The sequence below is a fragment of the Hippopotamus amphibius genome, chromosome 1 (assembly GCF_030028045.1).
Source record: "Hippopotamus amphibius kiboko isolate mHipAmp2 chromosome 1, mHipAmp2.hap2, whole genome shotgun sequence".
NCBI lineage: Eukaryota > Metazoa > Chordata > Mammalia > Artiodactyla > Hippopotamidae > Hippopotamus > Hippopotamus amphibius.
The window spans coordinates 162,897,708-162,918,619 of record NC_080186.1 but is presented as its reverse complement, the minus strand read 5'-3'; the positions used below and the strand labels follow the sequence as shown (position 1 = coordinate 162,918,619).

Below are 20,912 nucleotides of genomic sequence, written 5' to 3'. Positions count from 1 at the left end.
CTGAAACTCTCTGAGAACACAGCAAGAATGATTACTTTTACCCTGCCTAATAGATGAAGGCTAGAAAAAAACATTGTGTTGGAAATGGGGGGGGGGGGGCCCATGGGGAGGGGGGGACAGACAATTATATCAAAAATATTTATTAAAACAGACCGACTTAAAGAGTTTATTCTTATCTGTACATTCACAGAAGTGTTCACACCAAATGTCCGTGAAACTCTATAATCCTGTCTCCTTGCTCGGCTTTCGTAGGGGTATAGCTAACTCTACAGACATCTTTTCCCCTTAGCAGGGGTCATCAGCAGTTCCACACTCAGTGGGAGTCCTTTCGTCCTTCCTTTTGTTCAACTCTAGTTAAGTTACTTCCAATTTGAAAGCTTCTAGGAGACGCCTCAAAACCATGTTTTGGAAGAATGTCTCCCTAGTAAGAACAAAAGTATAGCTTTACCCCATTTAAACCTAATCTCTGATATCAGAATAGTCATGCTCAACAAATCAAAGAATGATGAGTCATGTCTATCCAGTACCCTGACCTTCCTAGGGTATCCATGTCCTACTATCAGCAGACGGTAGAGTGGCAAGCTTTTCTCCCTTCCTTCTTCCTTGCCTCTCTAAAGAAATCTCCCACTCCCAGCAGCATTTAAACTTTGTTCCTGTAGACTTGCCTGTGCTAAAGTGCTGTTAAAGGGATGGGGCGCGGGGGTGGTCTGGGAAAAAGGCCAAGATCTGTAGCCACTCTGAACAGAAGGGAGATAGAAGTGCTTCAAACTGGCAAAAGACAGTATCTGTTCCTGCCAGGATTCTTCTGCCAGTCTACTCTGCAGGTGATTCTATAAACTCTCCCCAAAGAGCTGTTTCCATCTGTACACACAAAAAGAACTAAGGTCCTTGGAAGAATAGACGTGGCTGTTCTTTACATGGAGGTAAGGCTTAATACGGGTCTGGCAATGTGCTGGCTTGAAAGTAGCCAACTATGGTGTGACTGAAGACAGGTTGAGTGGCGAAACTCTGCGTGTGGGAGTGTTGTTAGCAGACAGTGAAGCAGGGAGGAAAAATGGAGCAGGCATCTCCGCGGAGGGAGTCTCGCCTTGGTTCCGAAGCTGTAGGATTTGCCGGAGCAAGGCCTTACCTTCTTCCCGGGTCTGAAACAAAGTAAGGCAAAGGTATCAAATTATGTCCAAAAAACAGGTTCTAAAACACTGACATATAAAGTTCCACAGAACAAGGTAGCCTTTCCACTTACCCTCTTAACCACCTTCCACCCCCAGATCATAGTAAAGTCATGTACTCGAACCTAAAATCCAAAACTTTTACTGAAGAAATGATACTCACATCGTTGAATGCACAACACTTTTGGGCACAAGCTGAAGCTTCATCCCACAGCTTGCACTTAAAATAATACTGGGCCAGATAGCGGAAAGCAGTGCTCTCCTCCAAGTGTTCCACTATTTCCTAGATAAGGAAAGCAGGAATGACTGAGGTGATAAAAAAAAAGATCAGCAACCCAATTCTCATGCTTGTGACACATACCCCACATGAATAGATATCTTGGATATATTTGATGTAACATTGGGCTGCCTGTTCTGACTCAGTCAACTGTTCATGAAGCCTACAAAAGAAACTGGTCTTTAATAAAGTACAAATCATATCTCAAAGCAAGCTAGTGATAAAAAGTAAAAGCAAAATTAAAGAAAAATAAAAAAAAATAAGAAAAAGTAAAAGCACACAATTAAAATTTTAAAAATGATAATACATAGACAAGTACAAATTTTGACATAAATGACACACTGGGATCCAGAACAGTATTAGTGCCCAGAGGTGACGGTTACATCATCAAAGCTTAGAATCATTACTCTGCCACTGGTGATGGAGGGAAAGTTACTGAATACTTAAGCTTGATAATATACCATTGCAAAAGTTCCCTGGTAGTACCCTGAGTGAGATTAAAAAAGACCAAGCAATTCAGATTTTTTGTAAGAATCCAGAAAAGGACAGGCAGGAATGAAGCTGCATTTAAGAACCTCTTTCCTTATCATTTCTGAGTTAGTCCTTATTTTCCTGAGCCTTATCAGGAGGAGATTAGTACCTAAAGTAGTTTTCCTAGACATAAAAATTTCACTTCTTTCAATTCATTCTTGAATTTTTGAAATGGAAAAACAATTCCTCTTCAAAGAGAAATAGCATTCTCTTGAGTCAAGATGGCTAAATTTCCAGATCAGGAATCATACACCATGCTACATCCCCTCATTCATGTAGGTGATGGATGGGAAGCTCTAGAATGTGCAGGACCCACCATACCAGAGAAGGCAACAGAAATATCACAAGCGTTTCACTCTTTCACTCACTTTGCCAGTTTCACCAGAGCCATCTTTTCCACATCTCCCACGGCGTAAGCTCTCCAATAGCACTGTCAAAAAATAAATAAATAAATAAACTGGTCATTTCAACCACTGCCCCATGTGCCATGACTAATCACATAAAGGCTCAGGTCCTGCAAGCCTCCAAGAAGTTCAGACTTAGAGAATACAAAGCATTTTTACTAGATCTGATAGGTCTAGGCTACATACTAACATCCCCACTAACGATGTCAGCCTTGCTTTGCTTTATACACTCTATGCGCCTATAAATATTCAGACTTCCCTATGTAGATAGATCCAAATGAAGGAAAATTAAGCACAGATAGCTCAACCCCTCATCCAAACAGCAGATTTCCTTGCAAATTCTCCAGGACCCAATTTCAGATACCTTTTTGGCTTCCACTAGTTGACTGAGTTTCTCATAACATTCTCCTAAAGCAACCAGCATACGAGAATCATTGGGCCTGAGAGGGAAGAGAAACAGGAAATCTGAGCAAAAACTATAGATAACTGATGTCCTCCCTTGAAGAACCACCACCACCACTATTTCAAATCTATGAAGGGAATGGGCTTTAATCCTCTACTTCATATAATTATATTATTTTCTGTTCACAATTATACTATTAACACATTAGTAGAATACACTACGTAAAATTGACCAAACAACATATGGCATGTTTAAACTCAGGTCTCTAAGAGTCAAAACTATTCACTGTGATTCTTCAGTACCTATCAAAAGGGAAAGGAAAGTGTCAGCCCTTCTCACAATAAATACATCATCATGTGGCCAGACTTACCGAAGCTGGTGGGCCCGTCTATAATAATAAAGGCAATAAAATGGCATCTTAAGGATTTCATAGGTCTGCCCAAGGCCATACCAGGCTCTGTAGTCCCGCTTATTGACCTCAATAGCATGCCTAAGAAATGGAAGAGAGACTGGTAAGAGGGCAGAATCAAAGTTAGCAATTTGCAGCCTCAATAGAGGCTCCTAAAATCACAACAATCTGTTCCACCTCACCCTCCAACTAAAAGCTCACCTATAAGCCTGAATAGCAGCAGATGTGTTCTTCATTTCCATGTACTCATGTCCCATCAGCGTCCAGGCACCAAGATACCGAGGATTCAATTTCAGGGCTCTCTGGAAATACAAGGCTGCTTTCTCATGCTGAGAACGCAAACTATAATAATTGCCTGATTGAAAAACAAACAAAAAAATTTTTGAGTATCTAGAAAGGTAAAAATAAGTCACCAAAATAGGCAGCATTCCACAGAGTAGGCATGAACCATAACCCATTCCCCCAAAGTCCTTGCAGAAAATCCAAATTGTACATATGGGCAATATCATCATTCCCTCGGAAAATATATTTCATCTATCACACATTCCGGCTTTAGAAAAAAAAGTGTTTCCTAACACTACAAAGGTTTTCTTCATTTTATTTCCTCTTAATATAGCATTTATACACATATTTCCTTAATAAAGGGTAGGTAATGCCTAGAGAATGCTTTAGATTGGTGATTTTTCAACTATCTTCCTAGGTTCCTAAGGAGGTACCTCAAGGGTTAAAAAGGTAGTGCTCTGCACTCCCCTCTTCCACAAGAATCAAGGAACTTCTATTATCATTGGTCTTGAAAAGGATATATGAAAGAGTTTAGGATTCTATAAAAAACTGTGAAGAAAAGGAATAAAGGCCATCTGTCTTAAATCAACTAGCAAATAGATAAATGAAATGTGGTATATATCCAGACAATGACATACTTCTCAGCAAAAAAAGAACTACTGACATATGCTACAACATGGACAAACCTCAAAAAATAGCTCAGTGAAAAAAGCCAGACAATACAACTAAATATTCCAAGATTCCACTTACATGACATGTCTAGAAAAGGCAAAAACTATACAGAGAGAAGGCAGATCTGCTGGGGATGGGAGTAGGATTGACTGTAAATAGACCCAAGGGAACTTTTGGGATGATGGAGTATCCTAAACTGGATTATGATTACGGTTACACAACTGTATAAATTAGCAAAAACTCAATTAACCATAAACTTAAAATGGGTAAATTTTATGGTATGTTAAATTATCCTTCAATGAAGCTATTTTTAATATATACCAATAAAATGGACAACCTAGAAGAAATGGACATATTCCTACAAATGTATAATCTCCCAAGATTAAACCAGGAATAAGTAGAAAATATGAACAGACCAATTACCAGTAATGAAACTGAATCAGTAATAAAAAACAAAACAAACAAAAAAAACACCCAATGAACAAAAGTCCAGGACCAGAGGGCTTCACAGGTGAATTTTACCAAACATCTATAAAAGAGCTAAATTTTATCTTTTTGAAATTATTCCAAAAGATTGCAGAGGAAGGAACATTTCTAAACTCATTCTACAAAGCATCACCTCATACCAAAATCAGACACAGATATCACAAAAAAAGTAAATTATAGTCCAATATCACTAGTGAACATAGATGAAAAAGTCCTCAATAAAGTATTAGCAAACTGAATTCAACAATACACTAAAAGGATCACACATCATGATCAAGTGGGATTTATCCCAGGGATGCAAGGATGGTTCAATATCTGCAAGTCAATAAACGTGAACAACACATTAACAAAATGAAGAATAAAAATTATATGATCATTTCAATACATACAGAAAAAGCTTCTGACAAAATTCAACATACATTTATAATAAAAACTCTCCACAAAGTAGGTATAGAAGGAACATACCTCAATATAATAAAGGCCATATATGATAAGCCCACAGCTAACATCATACTCAACTGTGAAAAAAGCTGAAAGCTTTCCCTCTAAAATCAAGGCTGCCACTTTTATTCAATATAGTACTAGAAGTCCTTTCTCTCTCTCTTCTCCTTCTGGGACTCCTATAATGCGAATGTTGGTGCATTTAACATTGTCCCAGAGGTAGCTTAGGCTGTCTTCAGTTCTTTGCATTCTTTTTTCTTTATTCTTTTCCACATCAGTGATTTTCATCATTCTGTCTTCCAGGTCACTTATTCATTCTTCTGCCTCAGTTATTCTGCTATTGGTTCCTTCTAGTGTATTTTTCATTTTAGTTATTGTATTGCTTATATCTGTTTGTTTAATTCTTGTTCTTTAATTCTTCTAGGTCTTTGTTAAACTTTTCTTGTATCTTTCCGATCCTTGCATTCAGTCTTTTTTCAAAGTCCTGGATCATCTTCACCATCATTATTCTGAATTCTTTTTCTGGAAGGTTGCCTATCTCTACTTCATTTAGTTGTTTTTCTGGAGTTTTTTCTTGATCCTTCATCTGGTACAAAGCCCTCTGCCTTTTCATTTTCTCTTTCTGTGGCTGTGGTTTTCAGTTCCACAGAACAAAATACTGCTGATACTGCTTGATACTGCTGTCTGTGTATGTATACTTTCCATGTGGTATGGAACATGCCAACACAAGTATTTTAAAGAAGGAAGGGTGCAGTGAGGGAAAAAAACACCTGAACTTAAAAAAAAAAAATCTCCTTTATGTATAAATTGTATGTGTATAAACTAGATAAGAAGATGGATTTAGATGTATATACACTAACTTACAGAGATCATGATATACTGTCAAATGGAAAAAGCAAATTGCAGCTAAATTATATGATTCCATTTTGGTAAAATACAATTAATAAGATTTCTATATATGTTTGTCTTTTTCTTTAATTTGTCTAGATTCAGGTCTCAGTTTGATTCAGGAGAAATAATTTATAACAATTGTCTGCATCACTTAAGATCATTCAAGTTCACATTCACCTGGGAAAAAAGCAAGATGGAGGGCTTTATGTCCTATACAAGATAACTTTGCTTCTGCCCAGAGACAGAAGAATAAGCAAACTCTAGGCAGATTGTCCAAAGGTTAACTTCTGTATAGAATAGTAGAAGTGAAGTAGTGGTAGCAAGCGTATACGCTTTAGCTGTTAAAGGAGTCAGGAGGACAAAGGAAATGTTAAGGAAGTCAGAACAGGCAAGTTTAGGGCAAAGATTAAGTAGATGAGATTTTCTGACCAGTTGGAACAGCTAAAATGTATTGAATGATTACAATGTGCTGAGCAACTTACATTGTTGTAAGTGCTTTGTATGTGTTAATTTACTTAATCCTCACAACGAACACATGGGAGAAGGTTCTACTGTTATTATCCCTTTATGGATGAGGAAACTATAGCACAGAGAGGTTAAATCCAATGTCACACAGCTAGTTAGCAGCAAAACCAAGATTTAAACTTGGGCAGTTTGGTTCCAGAGTCCAAATCTTAACCATGCTATACTGTAATATGTACATATATCTCCGTGTGTGTGTGTGTGTATGTGTATGTGTGCATGCACGTGTGTGTGTAAAGCTGCCTCTCAGAGACTGGGACTCTAGGAAAGATGCACAAGGAAGCATTCAATTCACATCAAGACATAAAAGCAGAAGCAAGACCTAAACAAATAGGAGATTCTTGTCATCACTCTCTTTTTAAGGTGTCTGATTCTCTTTCAGGTCCTCAGTTTCTTCTCTTCTCTCTCCATCCTTCTTTTTCCTTTCACTTCCTCTGAACTGACTATAACGTGAAAGCTGAAATATATTTTTTGTCATATCTAATGTTTCTTGTTCTTAATTTTTAAGATAGGTGGGCTGAATTCAACAAGCATTTATTGATCATATCTCAGGAACTTTGTGAGGCATTATAGATATACTGAAGAAAAAACAGTTCATTAAGAAGTTTACCAATCAAGCGATTATTTAAAAAACCAGATGGGAATTCCCTGGTGGTCCAGTGGTTAGGACTCTGCACTCTCACTGCCAAAGGCCTGGATTCAAACCCTGGTCAGGGAACTAAGATCCTGCAAGCCACAGGGCAAGGCCAAAAAATAAATAAATAAAATAAAAACCCAGAAACTCCTAAAGCATTACTCTTCATATGTATGCCTCCTTTGATTTTAACTGGCTTTAAGTTAGTAGGCTAAAAAAAGAACAGTTCTTTATCTCCCCTACCTCTATTTCCTTTCTTCAGGTAAAAGACACTGTTATCAATCTGGTTACCCATTCACCAATTCCTGTTTGTTCTACTTTCCAAACATCTTCTAAATCTAATCGCCTCTCTTCATTCCTCCTGCCAATACCTCAGCTTGCACTCTCATCATCTCTAGACCGGATTATTGCAAAAAGCCTCCTTGTTGGTCTTCCTGCCTCTAGTCCTGCCCTTTTTCTAATCCTCCCAGCACACTATCTCCAGTTATCATTTGAAAATAAAAATCAGAAAACTTTTTTTTATCATTCTCTGGTTTAAAATCCTTCAGAAGACTTCTCCTGCCTTAAGAATAAAATCCCAACTCTTAGCAAGGCATAAAAGGTTCTTCAAGATCTGGCCCATTTCATACATTCCCTCTTCCCACACCATGCTTCAGGACACTAAACTATTTTAGGATCACTGTCTGTTTCACACTTCAATGCCTCTGCACTGCATGCAATACCCCTCCCAAGGGGAAGGTACCCCATCTCCTCCCTTAGTGCACTCTTTCACTCCTACCCATCCTTCAGGTATCACCTTCTCAAGAAGGCTTCCCTAATCAGACTGGATTAGCTGCTTTTTCTATGTGCTCTCTTACCATCTTATGTTCACTTCAATCATAACACTCAACCCACTATATTATAGTTGTTTCTTACTGCTCTTCCTCCGTAGGTAATGGGGTAGGTACTGCAACACAAATCACAGTATCTGGCATTCAGAAGAGGATCAAAAGATGTTTTCTCAATAAACTGGACTTCCATCCTCACTTTAACAGACATTATACTTCATTCACAGTGCTCTGGTATTGAAAAGATCATTTGTTCCTCTTACCTATGTTCCCATAGGATTTTTCTTTTTTTAATGTTTATTTCCCATACTAGACTACAACTTCCTCAAGGGCTGGAAATATTTATTGAACAACTGAATGGAAGTTCTATCAGTTTATTAACAACACCCTAACACAGAAAAGTACAAAGGTATGTTCTCAATGCAGTGTAACCAAAGACCCAGGAACAGGGTCTTTCATCTCCAGGAAACTTAGGCTATCAATCACAGCCAACCAAGCTTACTTTTACCAAACAGTGGCCATTCACCTATTTATGTCAATTGATTATCAGGCCATACTAGTGTGGCCAAATATATACGGCCACGGTTCTCAACCGAGGATGATTCTGACCCCAAGAGGTTATTTGGCTTTATCTGCAAACATTTTTGGTTGTCACAACTGGGGGAAGGAGATTACTGACATCTAGTGGGTAGAGGCTGGGTAAACTGCTAACACCCTGCAGTGTACAGGACAGCCCCCCCACGAAAGAAATTATCAGCCAAAAATGTCAACAGAGCCAAGACTGAGACACCTTGACACAGAAAAAGAGATACTCTCATCTCTTTTCATAGGATTGGAAATTCTTACAAACATTTTAGTAATACTAGTAAGTTTAAAATACACATGCTGGACTTCCTAGGTGGTGCAGTGGTAAAGAATCTGCCTGCCAATGCAGGGGACATGGGTTCGAGCCCTGCCCTGGGAAGATTCCACATGCCATGGAGCAACTAAGCCCATGTGCCTAGAAAAAAAAAAGAAAAAAATAAAATAAAATAAAATAAAATACACATGCTTTCTGGGCACTTCCCTGGTGGCACAGTGGTTAAGAATCTGCCTGCCAATGCAGGAGACACAGGTTCAATCCCTGGTCCGGGAAGATCCCACATGCCTCAGAGTAACTAAGCCCATGCACCACAACTACTGAGCCTGTGTGCCACAACTACTAAAGCCCGCACACCTAGAGCCCCTGCTCTGCAACAAGAGAAGCCACCGCAATGAGAAGCCCGTGCACCACAACAAAAGAGTAGCCCCTGCTTGCCACAACTAGGAAAAGCCCGCATGTAGCAACAAAGACCAAACACAGCCAATAAATAAATAAATTTATAAATTTAAAAAAATAAAATAAAACACACATGCTTTTGACCCAGCCTTTCACTGAAAGAACTTATTACACAGAAATAGTTGCATAAACATACAAAAATAAATGTAGCACTTCCTAGGTGGCGCAGTGGTAAAAAATCCGCCTGCCAATGCAGGAGACATGGGTTCGAGCCCTGCTCTGGGAAGATTCCACATGCCACGGAGCAACTAAGCCCGTGCGCCACAACTATTGAGCCTGTGCTCTGGAGCCTGTGAGCCACAACTATTGAGCCCATGTGCCACAACTATTGAAGCCCACGCGCCTAGGGCCCGTGCTCCACAACAAGAGAAGCCACTACAATGAGGAGCCTGCGCACCACAATGAAGAGCAGCCCCCGCTTGCAGCAACTAGAGAAAGCCCATGTGCAGCAACGAGGACCCAACGCAGCCAATAAATAAATAAAATATATAAATAAATAAATTTATAAAAATAAGTAAATAAATGTATACATACAGAGATGTTTCCGAAAGCATTTTTTATGTTAACAAACACTAGCCACAACTTATCCAGTAGAAAATGATTAAATAAAAGTAATGGGGACTTACTAAGTGGCGCAGTGCTTAAGAATCTGCCTGCCACTGCAGGGGACATGGGTTCGATCCCTGCTCCAGGAAGATCCCACATGCCTCAGAGCAACTAAGCCCATGAGCCACAACTATTGAGCCTGTGCTCTAGAGCCCGTGAGCCACAACTATTGAGGCCGTGTGTCATAACTACTGAAGCCTGTGTGCCTAGAGCCTGTGCTCCACAACAAGAGAAGCCACCACAATGAGCAGCCCATGCACCACAATGAAGAGTTGCCCCCACTCACTGCAACTAGAGAAAGCCCCAGGCAGCAATGAAGACCCAATGTAGCCAATAAATAAATAAATAAATAAATAAAAATAAAAAATAAAATAAAAATAATGGCACATCTACATAATAAAATACTAAACAGCCATCAAAAATAATACAACTCTAGACATACTAGTATGAAAATACGGAAAAAGATATATTGTTAGGTTAAAAAAAAAGGACATCACAAAGCAGTATGTATAATGATACAGTTTTTGCAAGCAAACCATATACACGTACATACACCATTTTTAGTATTCATACAGAAAAATATTCTGGAATTGTATCCACCAAACAATCTTGGAAGTGGGATTACAGTGATCCTTCACATCCTATTGTATATAATTTTGTTACCTTTGACACTTTTTTTTTTTTGGCTGTACTGTGCAGCATGCAGGATCCCAGTTCCCTGACCAGGAATCAAACCCATGCCCCCTGCAGCAGATGCAGAGTCCTAACCACTGGACCGCCAGGGGATTCCCTGTTTTGTTTTTTTCTTTTTGACACTTTTATATTGTTGTTATTTTTACATTTGGATTACTTACAATAAAGATAAATCTTAAAAGAAAAAAAGTAGTGACTTACCAATTACACAGCATGTTTCTACACGGTATTTATCAATCTCACAGAGGTTGTGAGCCAGATAACTCAACTCAGATTTCATGCTCTGAAAGAAAAGAAAGAATCTAAGCATGAAAAAGGAATCCCGAGGTTATTTTTCTTGTAGCTAATGCTACTAAGTAACAATCCAACCCAGGAGATCAAAGCACAAAAGAGCTTAATCAGGTCCAAGCAAAGGAAGCAGCTCACCCTGACATAAAGAAGGTTGGAGAATGTGTCCATATTTTCAATCCTGTAAGGGTCTTGTTTCCTCAGCTCATTAAAAATAGAGAGGGCTTTATCGATATCTATAGAAAGAAGGCAGAGAGTTCAGAAAACAACACAGTGCTACCTTCAGGGTTTGGTGGTATTTCGTTGTCCTTATTCACTCACCTCTGATGTTGTGATAGGCAACTGCAATTTGGGAAACAATATATGAGCTCTTAGAGAAGCCCACATCAATGAGATTCTGATACTTTTGCAGGGCCTCCTCTATCAACTGCAACTCTGTGTATATATGAGCCAGAAAAAACTCTTTCATCCAGGTGTCTGGCAAAGACAGGAACTTCAGCTGGCAGCAGGAGAGAGAGGAACACACTTAATATACTTTGACCTCTCTCCCAAATGAACATCAAGGAACTATCTTTATTGCCTACAAGAATTTATCACCAAATTCTTATTAGAGCACCTAATAATGAACACAGGGAAGTTCAATTAAGTGACCAGGACTTACAAGCACAATAGGTAGGAATAGGGAGGAATGGCCTAGCTGAGGACAGCTTCAAAGAAAAGACAGTATTTGAGGTGAGCCTTGGAGGGTGGGTAGAAACTGAAGAGAAAAAGGGAGAGGAAGAGAAAAAAGACAACATTCAGGTAAAGACAACAACAATAGAGGAAAAACAGTCATGATGAGTGTGGGTAAATACCATGAGGGACATAGCTCAGTTTGAGGGGAGGCTATGTGTTGGGAAATAGTGGAAAAATAAGACTGAACTGTTAGGGAGGGATCTATGCTGCAACACAAAATGGGATGCAAGAGGAAACCACTGTACTGTAATTTCTGACAAAAGAATGACATGATGACACAGATGCTTTAAGAATAAGTTTGGAAACAGTATGTAGCATGGCTTGGAAATGGGAGTATAAAAATGGGAAAGCTAGAGAGAAAGAATTTATTACTTTTAAGTAATCCAAATTTGAGATGATAACCAAGATAGTAAAGGAAACCAAGAGAAAGAGTTGCAGACAAGGAGGAAACCATGGAAGTCTCTGGTGACTGACTAGATAAAGGGAGATAAAGAGAAAGGGAAGAGACAAAATATGACTCTGAGGCGTCAAGACTGGGTGCATCCTGAGAAATAGTGATACAACTGAGAGTCCATCAAGTTGGGAGGAAGAAAGAATTTGCTAGGCAAGATGAGAAATTTGGTTTTGCATATTTTGAGTTCAGAGATAAAACAAACTTTCAATGAAAGTCTAGTAGGCAGTTAGAGATAGGTGAATACAAGTGAACCAAAATTAAGATTTCAGACACAAATTGAATAGCATGTATCATTATTGGGGGAAATCAACTTGGTCCTTTAGAGTCAACAAAAGGAAGTGTGTTCTCACTTCTATTAACTATTGAAGAACAGCAAAATAAACTCTGTAGACAATGTCCTCTAACAATGACTAATAAAACAATTGCAATATATAAAGCAATTTCATACACATTATTTCATTAATTAACAAATCTCTAAATCTTAACAGTCCTATGACAGCTTAGAAGAAACATGAAAAATGTTTTTAATACAATTCTTGATACCAGAGAAGTTGTTCCTATAGCATCTTTGGAATTAGGAGAGAAACTATAATAGCATTTAGTCTATAAAACAAGTTACAGTAAAACTTGAATGTGAAAACATGAATATGAAAAGATATTCTAATATAACTGGATGCAAATCCAACAGCAACCACCAAACAAAAGCTAGACATTAGTCTTTCAATAAAGACGTGAATCCCAACAGTGAAAGAGACTAGAGAAGGAGCAAAGAGGTAGCTATAATGAAGGTTTAGCAAAACTTTTTCTCCCTACCCCATTATTAAGAATTACGTAAGACTTGAAGCAGAAGATTTTTCACAAAGCTCATCTCAATTTACCATCTCTTTGTCTGTAATCAAGTTACAGAGTTCTAGCCAGGCTCCCCAATGCAAAGGCAAAACATGAGTAGCCTCCACAAACACATCAATGGCCTCTTTCACCAAGTCCAGTTTTCGAAGCACCACACCATAACTAGAAAAGAAGGGAACAATCACAGAGGTTAATAATATCTCCCCTCTACTCAGAAGAATATCACACAGAAGTTCCAAATTACTGTAACACTTACAGATAAAGGCCAAATCCATCAAGTTCCCGAGCCTGGTGTTTTTTGCTGAGCTCCACTCTCAATTCTCTAAGAGCCTCATTTTTCACTTGACCTTTCTCCAGGGGGCCTAGGAAAGAAACAGAGTTTCTGATCTAAGGGTAGATGGCTGCTTTTCATAGCACAGACCTACATATTCCCTTTGGCATCAACCAAAGTTACACCTGGAACTTCCAGCAAACACTCACAAGTGGACACTGACATCTTACACAGCCCAGTTACTTTATTATAGAAACTGCAACTGATAACTGGTTTGCCATCACATTTTGTTAGGCCCACACAGGTTTTTAAAATTTTCAATTAATTATTAATGTTTAAAAATCAGAAGCCTCAACTAAAAATCTAAATTTCCAGGTTGCAGGGAACAGGGTAGGGCCAAAGGAAGAAAGCCCCTGACAATACCAGGCCCACATTCCCACAAGGCAGCCCTCAGAGGGAGTTGGGTGACAACCAGCCAGTTGTGCTCTCCAAATTGCAGACTCCTCCTCAGTCCACTTCCCATGTTTATATTATCTGCCTCGCTCCTATAGGCATTATAGAGTCTGCAACCTCTGCTTTAGTCCAAAAGGTAAGGGAAAGAAATTCGGGACTTCGCTGGTGGCACAGTGGTTAAGAATCCGCCTGCCAATGCATGGGACACGGGTTCGATCCCTGGGCTGGGAAGATCCCACGTGCCTCGGAGCAACTAAGCCCATGCACCACAACTACGGAGCCTGTGCTCTAGAGCCTGTGAGCCACAACTACTGAGCCCATACACCATAACTACTGAAGCCCACAAGCCTAGAGCCTGTGCTCTGCAACAAGAGAAGCCATCACAATGAGAAGCTCATGCACTGCAGCGATGGGTAGCCCCCACTTGCCACAACTAGAGAAAGCCAGTGCACAGCAACAAAGACCCAATGCAGCCATAAGTAAATAAATAATAAAGATCCTTAAAAAAAAAAAAGAAATTCATACCTAGGCTATCAACTGTTTCATCATCCTTCTTCTTTTCTCCAGACTGTAAGAGAAAATCAATAAATAGGTCTTTTTTCAGCTTATTCTGAAACCTGTTCTAAAACTAGCAGCCTGATTTGATCTAAAGGGTCCAAGTCCAACCACAATGACATCTACTATTGGTCACTAATTTTAACTAACTATTTGGGGGCTCCCACTGGCCAAATATGGAATAATTTGAGTACTAAAATGATAAAGTACAATAATGAATTACAAACAATTAAAAATACAGGAATCCTTCAGTCCATACTGATACTAGATAAATACATAAACAAGTGGAGAAGGGGAAGATAGGCTCTTGCTTAGAGTAGAATTTACTACTCAAAAGAGTGATGGAGTAGAAAATTATCATTTTGTAACATTATAATAAAGAATACGTCAGGCAAAAATTAACAGTGAACTTCTTGACTAATGGTTATTTAGGTTTTTAATTTTTTTGGCTATTACAAAAAATACGTACATGAACAACCCTGTACATATACCCTTGTGCACATATTTAAGTATTTCTATTGGACAAGTTAAGTTTGTTAAAGAATTCTTTAGGCATAGTATTTCAAATTAACATAATCTGGCCGGAGCAGCGGCCCCCGCATGTTGGGGCCTGGGTCTCACCTCCCCATACCAAGGAGTGGGTGGTGGGCAGAGGCCCCCAGTGGCTCTGGGCACCAAATCTCACCCACAGCCACGGCCAAAGCTGCAGGTGATCTTCAACCAACACCAAAACTATATAAACTTTTACTCCTGAAACAGAGGGTCTATTGCCCCATACCTTTGTCAATAATGAATATTATCAGTATTTTTGTATTTTCTTTCATATCATTTTTTTTCTTTATTTATGATGTCTTTATTACTGTTAAGTATTTATAAAGTACACTCACCAAGTAGACTTTTGCTAAACTATTTAAAGATTAAACTTTTTCTACTGGGGTCCTAAATATGGATGCTTCATTGACGGCAGAATGACATCTTAAAATGGCCCTCACCAGATATCTAGAATACATGTACAGGAAATAGGCTTTCTTGCTATTGCAGCCATGCAGGAAATGTGCTGCCCGATCATATTCTTTAACATCAAAGTAGGCCTTGGCCAGGGTGTAAGCATCCATATCCTGGGCATCCTCCTAAAAAAGAGACAAATTTACGTAAGTGCTTAGGAACAGGATAACAAAAGTTCAAATCCAAGAAACATATTCATTAATTTCAAGATGTAAGAAAAAATAATTATTTTCCTCCTCCCCAAAACCTAATACTTATTAGTTTATGAAGTAAGATCACACAACATTTTTTCAAAATAAAAAGGTGGGGGAAAAAATTAGAATTAAAAAAACTAAACCAACACACTCAGAAACTTGTATTGTTTCTGCAAATGTAGTGGGAAGTTGCACATGCTTTAGTGTTAGGGACCTGGATTTAAATTCTGACTCCTTGATTTCCTGGTTTCAAGACATTAAGAGGGAACTTATTTAGCTTCTCTAAGTATTCACTTCTTCATCTGTAAAATGGAGTCAGTAATACAGATTTGATAAGAGGAAAAAGTGAAAAAGTCATGAAAAATGTCTAGCATTAATATCTGACATTCCTTTCCTTCTCTAGACTTTTAAATTTCCACATAAATGCAATATACTGTGGAATTACTTATACTTATTGTACTTCAAGAAAGTTTTGACATGTTAGTATTGTAAAAGCAAAAAACGCAGCTACAATTCTCTATGTAAAAAAAAAAAAAGAACGCATATTTGAGGTAAAAACATAAAATCCCCCCAAATTCTAGGGGTAAGTTGACTAAAACTTTAATAATTTCATTCTACTCATCCTTCCTGCCCAAATATTACCAGCACAAAACTGGAACCAAAATTATACTCAATATTTTCTTCATTGGATGAACAAGTCCTAAATGTGGCCATTCAGCTTAGGGTTCTGCTGGCCCTTTTCAGGTACACTCACCATTAGCTTATTTCTTCTCCCACCTCTCTCACCTGCATTATATCTTTTGGATTAAAGAATATTCACTGTTTTTAAGTCTGTGTGTGTGTGTGGTTGGGGGAGGTGGTAATCAAGAAACGGCAACTTCAGGAAAAACAAAATGGATTATGATAAAAATCTTTCAGAATACACAGACTATGTAAACACATGTACTATAGATCATACATAAAAGGTATTCATATCTCATTTAATTCTCTCAATAGCCCCATAAAGTAAATACTATTATCCGCAGATGAGGACACTGTAGCTCAGGAGGTTAAGTAAGTTGCCAAAAGTCACTAGTATGACTGAGATTTGAACCCAGAGCGGTCTGGATCCAAAATCGGTTTCGCGCTGTTGTATTATAAAAACCTTTGATGCTTCTCCTTGTTATGAATACTGTCTAGGTTGAGTTACAAAACCTAAAAGGCTGAAATGTTAAAAAAGGGATTGTTTACTAATCCCTCCAGATTAAGTAAGAGCACCACGAAGTCTTTCTAAGCTTAGCAGAAACACACAGACAAAATCGCTTAGAACACCCAGCTCTTTGCATGCTTCCATTCCCTCTACAAACATCACTGCTAAGCAGTATGCTCCCTCCAGCGACAGGGCACGCAGTGTCTCTTGTGATGATGGGGCGCACTCGCTGTGAAGACGTGCTTACCTCTGTAATTGGCGGCGGCGGCTGCAGCTCGGACAGAGGCAACGCCGGGAGGGAGAAGGCCAACTCCGCGGACCTGGAACACCCACACAAACGGAATCAGCTCAAGCCCCCCCAAGGCCGAGGCTCCAAGCCCGGTCCCCTCGGACATCTTACCATTTGCTACTGTGCAGTAGGCCCCGCTCCCGGGTAAGGCCCGCGATAAGTAGCAGCTGCTTTTTAATTTCCCGCAAATTTGAGAAATCGCCGCTCGATGACAGGACTGGCACCGCGGCAGCCGTCACGGGCACCGGGACTGCAGAGGAGCTCGCAGCCATTTTCCTGTCTCAGCCACCCCAGCCAATCACCAGCGAAAATACTAGCTGCCCCTCGGCACCAAAAAAGTCTGTCTGTTACTGGCGAGCTCTTGCGCCAGAAAAACCAATCAGAAATCCTCCTTCTCGTAACGTCACTAAGAGGCCGGGAGGGAAGAGACAGTTACTTCTCCGATTGGCGAAGAACTACTGGGGCGGGAAAGTTAGAACAAGAAAGAGGGAGGAAAGCCGCGGTTTTGGGGCCGGGCCGAGAGGGATGAGTGACTGGGAAGGTGGCCTGGGAAGCTAGAGTTGGGAGTAGGGGCGAGAGAGCGTGCAGAAGGGAGAGAGCCCTGCACCTTAGGGCTCATGTGATTGGATGAAAGCTAAGAGTGTAGTTCGTGCGCAGATATTGTGTAGCTGGATGACACACTGATGTATGTGTCGAGCAAGGATGTCTGGTATCCTCCAGATTTTTCCTTAAAGAAGTAAGATGTATGGCCACAGGTGGAGAATTCTCCCCCTTTATCCGCCCTTTTTCTTACCCCGGGGGAGGGGGGAAGATAACTAACATTTATTGAGGGTTTACCTTGTGACAGGTTCTGTACTTTTATATAATCTGGTTTAACCATTAAAACAGCTCTATGATATTGTATCATCCCAATTTTACAGATAAAAAAGCGAAAGCTCAGAGAGTTTCGATCACTCTTCCAAGGAAAGCGTTTAGATTATAACCCAGCCCTGACTCCAAAACCCAGAGTTCTTAAACATTACATGAACATTTTCAACCTTGTTTTGTTTTTAACCCTTTCCTAGTAATATGTGGTTTTACCAATTCCCTCGGGAATGTTTTGAAGCCATTCTTTGGGTTTTATATAGAAGTAAAGCACGTTGTTTAGATTAACATGTATTATTAAAAATTGTATTCTAAAGTCAACTTTATTGCACCATACTATACAGTATATGAAGGCAAAATTCTACTTTTTTCTTGTTTCATAAGTGTTGCATAGTTTATATTTGTTTTAAATTTATAACTTAAGGAGAAAATGATTTGTTAGCAAATACAAAAATTACAGTTTAACATGCATCTACTCGTGTGTATATATGTACATATATTTGTATATATATATGTATACTGAATATAAACTGAATAAACAGTGACATGTACAATGAAATGTAATTGTTTATGGCATTATAGATAGTCAGGTAGATAATGCTTTTATGACTTGCTTAGAATTCTGTTTGCCCTTTAAAATATTATTGTTTATTTTTATAATTGTCTATAATTTTATAATTTTTTTAAAATTTGCTTTTGGCTACGTCGTGTTTTAGTTGCAGCACATGGGCTCTTTGTTGCTGCATGAGCTTCTCTATAGTTATGGCACAGGGGCTCCAGAACGCACAGGCTCAGTAGTTGGTGGCGCACAGACTCTCTAGTTGTGGCAGGTGGGATCTTAGTTCCCCCCCCAGGGATCTAACCTGATTCCCCTGAATTGGAAAGAGAATTCTTAGTCAATGGACCACCAGGGAAGTCCCATATAATTTTATAATTTTTATGTTTTGTTTTTAAATAACAAAATAGAGATGATTTCAAGATACTTTTGGCAAGTGCATATCTACAAACAACACATTTTGAGTGTAGCCAGTCTTTTGTCCCAATGAATGTAAAGATAAATTGGATATAATTGTCACACAATTTTTGTTATGATTTTTTAATTAATTTATTTACTTATTTTATTGGCTGTGTTGGGTCTTTTTTGCTGTGCACCAGCTTCTTTTTAGTTGTGGTGAGTGGGGGCTACTCTTCGTTGCGGTGCATGGGCTCCCATTGCCATGGCTTCTCTTGTTGCGGAGCACGGGCTCTAGGCGCGTGGGCTTCAGTAGTTGCAGCACATGGGCTCAATAGTTGTGGCTCACGGGCTCTAAAGCGCAGGCTCAATAGTTGTGGTGCACGGGCTTAGTTGCTCCGTGGCATGTGGGATCTTCCTGGAGCAGGGATCGAACCCATGTCCCCTGCATTGGCAGGCGGATTCTCAACCACTGCGCCACCTAGGAAGCCCCTGATATGATTTTTAAAACCAAAAAGTTGCCAAATCCAGATGACTGCGTAATACCAAATGCTGGCAAAGATGTGAGCAACAAGAACTTTCGCTCATTGCTGGTGAGAATGCAAAGTGTACAACTATGTTGGAAGATAGTTTGGCAATTTCTTACAAAACTAAACATACACTTACCAAGTGATACAGCAATCTTGCTCCTTGGTATTTAGCCAAGGGAATTGAAAACTTATATCCACACAAAAACCTGTGCGCAAATGTTTACAGCAACTTTACTCATAATTGCCAAAACTTGGAAACAATCAAGATGTCCTTCAGATGGTGAATGAGTAACTAAACCGGTATATCCAGACAATGGAATATTATTCAGCACTAAAAAGATATGAGCTATCAAGCCATGAAAAGACATGGAGGAAATATCTATGCATTTTATTAAGTGAAAGAAGCCAATCTGAAAAGGCTACATATTGTATGATTCCAGCTATGTGACATTCTGGAAAAGGCAAAACTATGGAGACAGTAAAAAGAAAAGTGGTTGCCAACCGCGACTATCTAATTCCAAAACATTTTCATCACTCCAAAAAGAATCCATACCCATTGGCAGTCATGTTCCATTCTCTCTGCCCTCCAGACCCTGACTATATTTTCTCTTTGCAACATTGTTTTATTAAGCCCGAGATTTCTTGATATGCTAGACAAGATTTTTTTATTAGATGAATGCAATTCACAGATACATGTGACGAGTACCGTAAGGCAAATTTGCAGAAGTATCATTTGTAAACTCCTCATTAACTAGTAATTCAACATCAGGATTCCTTATACTTGGAGACTTTAACGATTAGCCATTGTGGGTAAATTTTTAATGTATATATGACTTAAAATAAAACACTACAATAGTCAAAACCACCACGGAGGCTTCCAGTGTTCAGCTGAGTAATACAGCTGACCCTTGAACAACATGGGTTAGAACTGTGCAGATCCACTTATATGCAGATTTTTTCAGTAAATACATATATGTACTATAAAATGTATTTTCTCTTCCTTTCTTAATAACAAACATTTTCTTTTCTCTAGCTTACTTTATTGTAAGAATACATTGTATAATACCTATAACACAAATATGTGTTAATCTACTGCTTATGTTACAGGTAAAACTTCCAGTTAAGAGTAGGCTATTAGTAAAGTTTTGAGAGAGTCAAAAGTTTGGGTGGTACTACTAACCCCCATGTTTTCCAAGGGTCAACTGTAAACTGTTTCATGTTTCTCTGATCACCAGGAACCACTTCACATTCATTCTTTCATTCACTCAAGACTCAAACTGTTTCCTTTTGTCAGGAGAAAATATTTAAATAATTATCTTATTTGTTAAATGTTTAAAAACTGAAGGCCATAATCACCACCTTTAATGATGTGTACTCCCCTCAACACCTTTGTGAACTCCTGATCTCTACTTCCTTTCCCTTCCAACACCACCAATCTCAGCCCAGTTCAAAGGTGGTTTATTTCCAAGCTGACATTAGTCCTCCTTTTAACTTTTTCCTCTCTCCAGAGGTAGAATGGTGGTAATAATAAGTTCTTTACTGGGAGGCAGTTGAGTGGAGAGCTGTAGAATGTGGGCCCTAAGCTATATTACCTAGGTTCAAACCCTAATTCTACCATTACCAGTATTCCCAGAATCTTGGGAATATCATTTATTCTATGTCCTTTAGGTCGTTCATTGATAAAATGAGGATCATAATAATTCCTGCTATTCAGTTGGG

At 39.0% G+C, this 20,912-nt stretch overlaps 1 protein-coding gene and 1 non-coding gene across 2 annotated transcripts; both read right to left on the bottom strand.

Moving 5' to 3' along the window:
- Positions 1-136: 136 nt before the first annotated feature.
- CDC23 (cell division cycle 23) lies at positions 137-17,122 on the bottom strand. The gene is made up of 16 exons (XM_057734064.1): positions 16,959-17,122; positions 16,806-16,878; positions 15,163-15,300; positions 14,141-14,183; positions 13,148-13,253; positions 12,921-13,053; positions 11,175-11,352; positions 10,992-11,089; positions 10,767-10,848; positions 3,395-3,548; positions 3,155-3,274; positions 2,746-2,821; positions 2,346-2,407; positions 1,531-1,609; positions 1,333-1,452; positions 137-1,142 (listed from the first exon to the last, which is right to left on the bottom strand). Exons 1-16 carry the CDS (start codon positions 17,117-17,119, stop codon positions 972-974), a joined length of 1,794 nt encoding a protein of 597 aa, XP_057590047.1. The 5' UTR covers positions 17,120-17,122; the 3' UTR covers positions 137-971.
- LOC130843546 (small nucleolar RNA ACA64) lies at positions 14,769-14,895 on the bottom strand. Its single transcript, XR_009051032.1, has one exon. It is a non-coding gene; the product is annotated as a small nucleolar RNA ACA64 (small nucleolar RNA).
- Positions 17,123-20,912: the final 3,790 nt, after the last annotated feature.

What these genes read in the sequence shown, in the direction of transcription:
- CDC23 (XM_057734064.1), bottom strand. Translation starts at nt 17,119, where the DNA reads ATGGCTGCGAGCTCCTCTGCAGTCCCGGTGCCCGTGACGGCTGCCGCG. An exon ending in ACATGTATTCTAGATATCTG is followed by an intron (nt 14,184 to 15,162) that starts GTGAGGGCCATT and finishes TTTCTCTTACAG; the next exon opens with TCTGGAGAAAAGAAGAAGGA. An exon ending in GCTGCTATTCAGGCTTATAG is followed by an intron (nt 3,275 to 3,394) that starts GTGAGCTTTTAG and finishes TCCATTTCTTAG; the next exon opens with GCATGCTATTGAGGTCAATA.